Here is an 11,282-nt window from a genome sequence, read left to right as displayed (position 1 = left end):
GCTGGGAAGTTTTAAGATTTCTTCTGTCAAACATAAGATGGTGGTTGGAAGAATATGGATTTGATGGATTTCGTTTTGATGGTGTTACATCCATGCTGTATCATCACCATGGAATAGGTAGGTAACCTGATACATTACAGATGTAACTAATGATTTTATTTTATTTTTTACTGGAAGATTACAACCAGGCTTGGGGTTCAGATATGTCGCTGCAGTAACCATTATTGTTGGATTGATTTTTTATTAGTTCCATTGTGTATGTCTTTTCTCTAATCACTTCTGATCCCTTTTTGGCAAGAGATTGGGTCAAATACATTTTATGAGTAAATAAAATATAATGATTTTCTTTGAAATATATCTACTTAATAATATGCTCTCTTTAATATGTAGCATTCTTTTAAAAATGTTTTTTTAAGGATAACATTTATTACAGCACCCTCAGGCCGTGAACATGAGAGCATTTGTAATGAAAAATAAATAACAAAAATAATAAATGAGAACATTTGTTAATGTATGGGTTCCTTTGCATATTAAACATTGAAGAAAATATGTATATTTTAAATATAGATGTGCTCAGTTAAAATTAAATTGTAAATTAATCTGTAATTAAAAATATGGATCAAAGATCTTCAGTTAAAAAGTTGTACAGAGAAGTGGGATCACAGAATCCTAATCCTTCAATTGATAACATGGAGAATAATTATTATTTTTTTAATGACCAAATGTTTACTGGCAACAACCAATCCAAAACATTCACTTTAGAGTATAAATCAAAAAGTGGCTGCCAAGGAAAGATGCTATATTCAAAGTGTGCTGTTAACTGCTCTCAGTCAAGATGCTGGCCACATGAAACATTCCTAGGGAAGAAGTTGAATCTATAAGACATGACAGGTTTCATTGATATCTTCCACTTTGGAGAGAAGCTGACTTAGGGGATGAAAAAGGCAAGCAAGGCAAAATTCAAAAAGATCCTCTCCTAGATTAAAACACCTACATGCCCCAGCAGAACCTCGCTGTGCTGAGGGCTAGGTATTTTCCAAGGAATTGTGGAGTTGATGAAATGAACTGAAATCCATGGATATGGGATATGCTTTTTATGGGTACAGGGTCCAAGAAATGGTAAAGAAAAACATTCTGAGTTACTTAGCATACTTTCCCACTTTGAGATGAGGATAATAACAAATACTGAGACAGTAGACATTCTTCAAGATGGCGGAGTAGAAGGATGTGCTCTCACTCCGTCTTGCTAGAACACTGGAATCACAACCAACTGCTGAACAATCATCAACAGGAAGACATTGGAACTCACCAAAAAAGATACCCCACATCCAAAGACAAAGGAGAAGCCACAATGAGATGGTAGGAGGGGTGCAATCACAATAAAATTGAATCCCATAACTGCTGGGTGGGTGAATCACAAACTGGAGAACACTTATACCACTGAAGTCTACCAACTGGAGTGAAGGTTTTGAGCCCCACGTCAGGCTTTCCAACCTGGGGGTCTGGGAACGGGAGGAGGAATTTGTAGAGAATCAGACTTCGAAGGATAGCAAGATTTGATTAGAGAACTTCGACAGGACTGGGGAAAACAGAGACTCCACTCTTGGAGGGCACACACAAAGTAGTGTGCGCATCGGAACCCAAGGGAAGGAGCAGTGACTCCAATAGGAGACTGAACCAGACCTACCTGCTAGCCTTGGAGGGACTCCTGCAGAGGTGGGGTGTGGCTGTGGCTCACCACGAGGATAAGGACACTGGTAGCAGAAGTTCTGGGAAGTACTCCTTCATGTGAGCCCTCCCAGAGTCCGCCATTAGCCCCAACAAAAAGCCCTGGAAGGCTCCAGAGTTGGGTCGCCTCAGGCCAAACAAACAACAGGGAAGGAACCCAGCCCCACCCATTAGCAGACAAGGGGATTAAAGTTTTATTGAATTCTGCCCACCAGAACAACAGCCATCTCTACCCACCACCAGTCCCTCCCATCAGGAAACATGCACAAGCCTCTTAGATAGCCTAATCCAACAGAGGGCAGAGAGCAGAAGCAAGAAGAACTACAATCCTGCAGCCTGTGGAACCAAAAACACATTCACAGAAAGATAGACAGGATGAAAAGGCACAGGGCTATGTACCAGTTGAAGGAACAAGATAAAACCCCAGAAACCAACTAAATGAAGAGGAGATAGGCAACCTTCCAGAAAAAGAATTCAGAATAGTGATAGTGAAGATAATCCAGGAACTAGGAAAAAGAATGGAGGCAGAGATTGAGAAGATGCAAGAAATGTTTAAAAAAAAACCTAGGAGAGGGGGCTTCCCTGGTGGCACAGTGTTTGAGAGTCCACCTGCTGATGTAGAAGACGCGCGTTCATGCCCAGGTGCAGGAAGATCCCACATGCTGCGGAGTGGCTGGGCCCATGAGCCATGGCCACTGAGCCTGTGTGTCCGGAGCCTGTGTTCCACAACGGGAGAGGCCACAACAGTGAGAGGCCCGCGTACCGCAAAAAAAAAAAAAAAAAAAAAGACCTAGAAGAATTAAAGAACAAACAAACAGAAATGAACAATATAATAACTGAAATGAAAAATACACTAGAAGGAGTCAATAGCAGAATCACCGAGTCAGAAGATCGGATAAGTGACCTGGAAGACAGAATGCTGGAATTCACTGCTGTAGAACAGAATAAAGAGAAAACAATGAAAAGACATGATGACAGTCTAAGAGACCTCTGGGACAACATTAAACGCAGCAACATTGGCATTATAGGGGTCCCAGAAGGAGAAGACAGAGAGAATGGACCCAACAAAATATTTGAAGTGATTATAGTCAAAAACATAGCTAACATGGGAAAGGAAATAGCCACCCAAGTGCAGGAGGCACAGAGAATCCCATACAGGATAAACCCAAGGAGAAACACACTGAGACACATAGTAATCAAATTGGCAAAAATTAAAGACAAAGAAAAATTATTGAAAGCAGCAAGGGAAAAACGACAAATAACATACAAGGGAACTCCTATAAGGTGAACAGCTGATTTCTCAGCAGAAACTCTACAAGTCAGAAGGGAGTGGCATGACATATTTAAAGTGATGAAAGGGAAGAACCTACAACCAAGATTACTCTACCCGGCCAAGATCTCATTCAGATTTGATGGAGAAATCAAAAGCTTTACAGACAAGCAGAAGCTAAGAGTATTCAGCACCACCAAACCAGCTGTAGAACAAATGGTATAAAACTTCTGTAAGTGGGAAGAACAGGAAAAGAAAAGGAACTACAAAAAACAAACCCAAAACCATTAAGTAAATGGTAATAGGAACATACATATCAATAATTACCTTAAATGTGAATGGATTAAAAGCTCCAACCAAAAGATACAGGATTGCTGAATGGATACAAAAACAAGACCCATATAGGCTGTCTACAAGAGACCCACTTCAGACCTAGGGACACATACAGACCGAAAGTGAGGGGATGGAAAAAGATATTCCATGCAAATGGAAATCAGAAGAAACCTGGAGTAGCAATACTCATATCAGATAAAATAGACTTTAAAATAAAGAATGTTACAAGAGACAAGGAAGGACACTACATAATGATCAAGGGATCAATCCAAGAAGAAGATATAACAATTATAAATGTATATGAACCCAACATAGGAGCACCTCAATACATAAGGCAACTGCTAACAGCTATAAAAGAGGAATTTGACAGTAACACAATAATAGTGGGGGACTTTAACACCTCAACACCAATGGACAGACCATTCAAACAGAAAATTAATAAGGAAACACAACCTTTAAGTGACACAATAGACCAGAAAGATTTAATTGATATTTATAGGACATTCCATCCAAAAACAACAGATTACACCCTCTTCTAAAGTGCGTGCGGAACATTCTCCAGGATAGATCACATATTGGTCACAAATCAAGCCTCAGTAAATTTAAGAATATTGAGATCATATCAAGCCTCTTTTCTGACCACAACGCTATGAGATTAGAAGTGAACTAAAGGGAAAAAAACGTAAAAAACACAAACACATGGAGGCTAAACAATACGTTACTAAATAGCCAAGAGATCACTGAAGAAATCAAACAGGAAATCAAAAAATACCTAGAGATAAATGACAATGAAAACACGACGATCCAAAATGTATCGGATGCAGCAAAACAGTTCTAAGAGGGAAGTTTATAGCTATACAAGTCTACCTCAAGAAAAAAGAAAAATCTCAAATAAACAATGTAACCTTACACCTAAAAGAACTAGAGAAAGAAGAACAAACAAAACCTAAAGTTAGCAGAAGGAAAGAAATCATAAAGATCAGAGCAGAAATAAATGAAATAGAAAGAAGGAAAACAATAGCAAAGATCAATAAAACTAAAAGCTGGTTCTTTGAGAAGATAAACAAAATTGATAAACCATTCGCCAGACTCATCAAGAAAAAGAGGGAGAAGACTCAAATCATTAAAATTTGAAATGAAAAAGGACAAGTTACAACAGACACCGGAGAAATACAAAGCATCCTATGAGACTATTACAAGCAACTCTATGCCAATAAAGCGGACAACCTGGAAGAAAAGGACAAATTCTTAGAAAGGTATAACCTTCCAAGACTGAACCAGGAAGAAATAGAAAATATGAACAGACCAATCACAAGTAATGAAATTGAAACTGTGATTAAATATCTTGCAAGAAACAAAAGTCCAGGACCAGATGGCTTTACAGGTGAATTCTACCAAACATGTAGAGAAGAGCTAACACCCATCCTTCTCAAACTCTTCCAAAAAATTGCAGAGGAAGGAACACTCCCAAACTCATTCCATGAGGCCACCATCACCCTGATACCAAAACCAGACAAAGATACTACAAAAAAAGAAAATTACAGACCAATATCACTGATGAATATAGATGCAAAAACCCTCAATAAAATACTAGCAGACAGAATCCAACAGCACATTAAAATGATCATACACCATGATCAAGTGGAATTTATCCCAGGGATGCAAGGATTCTTCAAAACACGAAAATCAATCAAAGGAGTAAACCATATTAACAAATTGAAGAAGAAATACCATATGATCATCTCAATAGATGCAGAAAAAGCTTTTGACAAAATTCAACACCCATTTATGATAAAAAATCTCCAGCAAGTGGGCATACAAGGAACCTACCTCAACATAGTAAAGGCCATATATGACAAACCCACAGCACACATCATTCTCAATGGTGAAAAACTGAAAGCATTTCCTCTAAGATCAGGAACTAGACAAGGATGTCCACTCTCACCACTATTATTCAACATAGTTTTGGAAGTCCTAGCCATGGTAATCAGTGAGGAAAAAGAAATAAAAGAAATACAGAATGGAAAAGAAGAAGTAAAACTGTCACTGTTTGCAGATGACATGATACTCTACATAGAGAATCCTAAAGATGCCACCAGAAAACTACTAGACCTAATCAATGAATTTGGAAAAGTTGCAGGATACAAAATCAATGCACAGAAATCCGTTGAATTCCTATACACTAATGATGAAAAATGTGAAAGAGAAATTAAGGAAACACTGCCATTTGCCATTGCAACAAAAAGAATAAAATACCTAGGAATAAACCTACCTAAGGAGACAAAAGACCTGTATGCAGAAAATTATAAGACACTGATGAAAGAAATTAAAGATGATACAAACAGATAGAGGGATGTACCATGTTCTTGGTTTGGAAGAATCAATATTGTGAAAATGACTATACTACCAAAGTAATCTACAGATTCAATGCAATCCCTTTCAAATTACCAATGGCGTTTTTTACAGAACTAGAACAAAAAAATCTTAAAATTTGTTTGGAGACACAAAAGACCCCAGATAGCCAAAGCAGCCTTTAGGGGAAAAAATGGAGCTGGAGCAGTCAGGCTCCCTGACTTCAGACTATACTACAAAGCTACAGTAATCAAGACAATATGATACTGGCACAAAACCAGAAATATAGATCAGTGGAATGGGATGGAAAGCGCAGACATAAACCCACGCACCTATGGTCAACTAATCTATGGCAAAGGAGGCAAGGATATACAGTGGAGAAAAGGCAGTCTCTTCAATAAGTGGTGCTGGGGAAAGTGGACAGCTACATGTAAAAGAATGAAATTAGAGCACTCCCTAACACCATACACAACAATACACTCAAAATGGATTAGAGACCTAAACATAAGACTGGGCACTATGTAACTCTTAGAGGAAAACATAGGAAGAACACTCTTTGACGTAAATCACAGCAAGATCTTTTTTGATCCGCCTCCTAGAGTAATGAAAATAAAAACAAAAATAAACAAGTGGGACCTAATGAAACTTCAAAGCTTTTGCACAAGAAAGGAAACTATAAACAAGACAAAAAGACAACCCTCAGAATGGGAAAAAATATTTGCAAACGAATCAATGGACAAAGGAGTAATCTCCAAAATATATAAACAGCTCATGCAGCTCAACATTAAAAAAACAAACAACCCAATCCAAAAATGGGCAGAAGACCTAAATAGACATTTCTCCAAAGAAAGTATACAAATGGTCAAGATGCACATGAAAAGCTGTTCATCATCACTAATTATTAGAGAAATGCAAATCAAAACTACAATGAGGTATCACCTCACACCAGTTAGAATGGGCATTATCAGAAAATCTACAAACAACAAATGCTGGAGAGGGTGTGGAGAAAAGGGAACCCTCTTTCACTGTTGCTTGAAATGTAAATTGATACAGCCACTATGGAGAACAGTATGGAGGTTCCTTAAAAAACTAAAAATAGAATTACCATATGACCCAGCAATCCCACTACTGGGCATATACCCAGAGAAAACCATAATTCAAAATGATACATGCACCCCAATGTTCATTGCAACACCGTTTACAATAGCCAGGTCGTGGAAGCAACCTAAATGCCCACCAACAGACAAAATCCTCCCTTTTCTTCAGAGGGATTGAATAGGAGCTAGCTAACGTTAAGATCTCTTAGTGTGACAAAAAATGTATCTAAAACAAAATTTATGAATCTCTTTGGTCTCATTTTTTATTTTTTAATTTATTTCTTTTATTTATTTATTTTTTGGCTGCGTTGGGTCTTGGTTGCTGCGTGTGGGCCCTCTCTAGTTGTGACGAGCGGGGGCTGCTCTTATTTGCGGTGCATGGGCTTCTCATTGCGTGACCTCTCCCGTTGCAGAGCACGAGTTATAGGCATGCAGGCTTTAGTAGTTGTGGCACTCAGGCTCAGTAGTTGCGGCTTGCGGGCTCCAGAGCGCAGGCTCAGTAGTTGTGGCACACGGACTTAGTTGCTCCACAGCATGTGGGATCTTCCCGGACCAGGGATTGAACCCGTGTCCCGTGCATTGGCAGGCATATTCCCAACCACTGTGCCACCAGGGAAGCTGGCTTCTCTTTGGTATCATTTTGCTTCATATTTCTCCTGTAAAATTTACTTCTAATTAAATTAAAATTGTAAATCACAGGGTTTTTGTTTGTGTTTGTAAAACAAAAATTGAATTGCAGGATTGTCTGAACTTTGAATGTAGATATGGAGTACTTTTGTAAGTTAAATCATATAATTGCTGGCTCATGACATTTTGCTATGATAACAAAACTGATATCAACCATCTAATTGGTGGAGGCATTTGTGCAGAGTTAAGACTTACATGCTAACATGATGCATCCATATTGGTTTTCTGTTCTCTAGGTCAGAATTTTTCCGGTGACTACCATGAGTATTTTGGACTACAAGTAGATGAAGACGCTTTGACCTATATCATGTTGGCAAATCATTTGGTTCACACGCTGTATCCAGATTCTATAACAATAGCTGAGGTAAAGCTATAATGATCTCTACCCTCTGACCTCCTTTAAAATAGAACATTTTATCAGCATACAATATTTGAATGATCTCTATGTTGTCAGTAATTGCATAAGTAGAATTATACCCTGACTATAGTGCAGCTACCTTGTGTGGGTGGCACATTATTCAGAATTCACTGTTTTCCTATTATCAGATAACGTACCCTAATTACTTGTCATTATTCCATTGTTAAAAAAGAAACTGCCAGTGGTTAGAAAGTAAAATACCCTAATCAGTGGACAGGTCCTTTTGCCATGTGACCTTCAGCACAGAAAAGAATTGAATATTAATATGCGTCTGGCTATTTAAGTTTTTTTTTCCTTTCTGGTTAAATCATTAGAGATGGCATGGATCACTGCCTGCGAGCTTCTCTGAAACCTCTCTTGTTCTGATGCGATTACCTTTCTTGTTTATGTTATTGCTCTGAAATTGCCAAATGTTCACTAGTTATTCATGATTACTGAAGGTTCATGATTAACTGTCCCAAAGCTGCACTGTAATGATATAATTCGGTATATGCATAATTGACAATTCCCCTCTTGGTGATAAATTTGATAAATTAAGAAGTTTGTTAAATGCTTATGCTAATTTATATTTAGTAGTAAAGTCCCTCTGGTTTTGTGAGTCCTCTAACTAAGAATTATTATTAAAATTGAACTTAGTGTGTTAAAACTGTTCTATACAAAGTGTAGTGATTGGCATATAAAAGTAGTAAGACTATTGAAAGAGTCAGAGTTAAGGTGTATTTTCACATTTTTGGCATTTTGTTCATTGGAATGATATGCAGTAGTGACAGTCTCCTTCCTGTAGTGTTTATTATTTGTATAGCCTTTTTTCTATACATCATTTCTCAAAACTCCAAATCTCAAACTAGGTGATATGATTTCCTGGTTTATCTCTGGATCGAGAACAGAGACCTTTTGCCTCCTAAATATCTTCTAGGGATAGAGCAATAGATCCTAAATTGCTGGAGTAAATTTTCATATAAAATTTAAAAACCCCACAATTACAATGCCATTTTGATACTCTGTATTGTTTCACAATCTCTACCTACCTATATTTGGTCATAACTTATAAGTCTTTTTAGTACTTATGCTAACACTTTCTGTGCTGAATATTTTTTAATGTAAATTAGTACTTTTAAACTTTTATTTTGTCTTTATATATTTTAATATTATCTGTTAAACATCAAAAAAATTAATTAGTTTTGTCAATTATATTTATGGCAATTTGAAGCCGAGACATTATATATAACAAATTACTACAAACAATTAATGACAGCACAAATCAGAAGTGGGTACTGAAGAAAAAGAAGTAATTATTTAATACATGAAACTTAAAATTGTTACATTGATCTTTCCATTCATTTCAAGTAAAATAGTTTCATCATCTAGGGAGCTCTTGTATGATTATCAGTGTTTCTACCAAGGAAACTTGGAGACTTTAGCCTACTTTATATTACTTGGTTTTAGATATTTTTAAAACAAGAAGTATCTTCAATTTATTCTACTTAAATTGAAAACTACTTCAATTTCAATACATCACTTTTCTGTCTAGTGAGAGTCTCTTCAGAATGTGGAATTGATCCTCATGAACTTTATTTTTTAAGAAAGGAATGTGGTGTAATGAATAAGTAATGCAATGTTATAATAAAGTCCTGTAGTAGAAATTTGAATTTATTTATAATAATAGTTATTAAAATTGAAGCCTTTTTTCTGTATATCTACTATTATACATGGTTATATTTGCTGTATTAATTAAAAATATTTTTTTGACAACTGAGGCTTTTTACCCCTCTGGAATAGTCATGAGTCATCTTTAGATATTAAAGAATTAAAACTATTTTAACTTCATTTGAAACATACATGATCATTTTAATATCCTATGTCAGTAAGCATCAACTCTTTTATATTTAAAGCATATTTATTTTAGTGACCATTATGTTTACTTTTTTTTTTCTTTTAAGATTTTAAAAGAATAGTCATTAACTCTGTACTTCCAGAAGAGAACTAGAAATATCTCATATGCATTAATGGGGCAGCCTTCTAGTAGTCAGATTTAGGAGTTAAGACCAATTGGTGTCCAAATATTTTTCTTAGCAGATTCTATTTCCTTTCAAACTATTTGCTAAAACTACCTGTAGACCGAATATAGACTGTACCTTAATGTTTTCTTGAGAAAAATTATCTTGATCTTTAATGTCATCTTATCACCAGTCTTAGGAAAACTCTGGGTCTTACGAAAATTCTTTTGGGAAGGCATTGTGTCCGTAATTCCAGTGCCTAACACAGGTGCCTGAGATTAATACATATTCAGCCAGTGTTTATAAGGAATTGAACTGAATACCTATCATATCTGTGAAAATGTGACATATTTTGATAAATATAATTCTTTTAAAATGGTTTCTTTTCTGTTAAACATTCATCCTTTTTCACTTTTTTTAATTCATCTTTTTTCACTTTTATAAACTATAAGGAAGTATGTAGAAATAAGATATTATTGACGAATACTTTCTTATGGATGTATTCCACCATGTACTATACTTAACTGTAGCTCCCTTCCGTTAGAAAACAATTAATACATATTTTGGAAGTCCAGAGAGGTCATATGTTTCTTTTTATCCAGCTTTTCTGTGGGACAAGTTTGAGGATGAGGTGTTGTGGAAGAAGAAGCAGTTAAGTCTCAGAGAGCTCAGAGTATGTGATAGTCTTTCATAGGAAGTAAGGAAAATGATCCAAAGAAGAATTTGGGCAATGACACACACAGAAAAGCTTGTGACAAGTACAGGCAAGAGTAAATGTTTCAAAGTGGATGAGGTATTGAATATTTGAAATGAAATAGTAAAAATAACGATGGAAAGATAGAGGTCTCTTACTTGCACTTTCTGTGTACTTCAGCTAACAATTATGACAGCCACGCACGTTGTCATTTCGTGATAAGTGTATGTGTGTGCATGTTCATTTAGGTCCTAGTTCATGAATCCAGCAAGTCAAGTATTATGTCTTATGTATCTTGAAATCCTTGGCAGCACCTTCATGCATTCACTCAGCAGGGAGTTACTGAGTTCCTGCCTTATGCCAGCGACTCTTCTACTATTCTAGATTCCTGGCATATGTCAGTGGACAATGGCAACAGCAACAGCAACAAAAGTCCTGCTCCATGGATCTTAAATTTTAACAGTGAATGAGGAAGCCGATAATCAAATAGTGAACTATATTGTCAACACTTAAAGTATAATTGTTGAATTATATCTTAAATTGAAGAATTTGAGTTTTTTATTGTTGGCTATTGAAAGCTATTGGCAAGCAGTGATAGGAGCAGACTCTTCAGCAGCAATTAGGGTAAAGAGAAACTGGAGATGGGGAACTTTGGAAATATAGTGGTTGAAGCAAACAGTAATGTAGGTTAAATAAGATAGTGTCT

General features: G+C 36.4%; 1 protein-coding gene across 7 annotated transcripts in view; it reads left to right on the top strand.

Moving 5' to 3' along the window:
* Positions 1–11,282, top strand: part of GBE1 (1,4-alpha-glucan branching enzyme 1) — a 297,233-nt gene that overhangs the window by 201,624 nt on the left and 84,327 nt on the right. For all 7 annotated transcript variants that reach the window (XM_089910389.1, XM_089910390.1, XM_089910391.1 and 4 more), the window contains 2 exons: positions 2–117; positions 7,704–7,831. In XM_089910389.1, the coding sequence (XP_089766515.1) occupies positions 2–117; positions 7,704–7,831 (244 nt within the window). The remainder of the gene's footprint in view (position 1; positions 118–7,703; positions 7,832–11,282) is intronic.

The sequence above is a fragment of the Delphinapterus leucas genome, chromosome 4 (genome assembly GCF_059928025.1).
Source record: "Delphinapterus leucas isolate spDelLeu-1000000601 "Yukka" chromosome 4, BTC_Dleu_Yukka2, whole genome shotgun sequence".
Classification (NCBI taxonomy): domain Eukaryota; kingdom Metazoa; phylum Chordata; class Mammalia; order Artiodactyla; family Monodontidae; genus Delphinapterus; species Delphinapterus leucas.
This window is presented reverse-complemented; position numbering and strand designations above follow the sequence as displayed.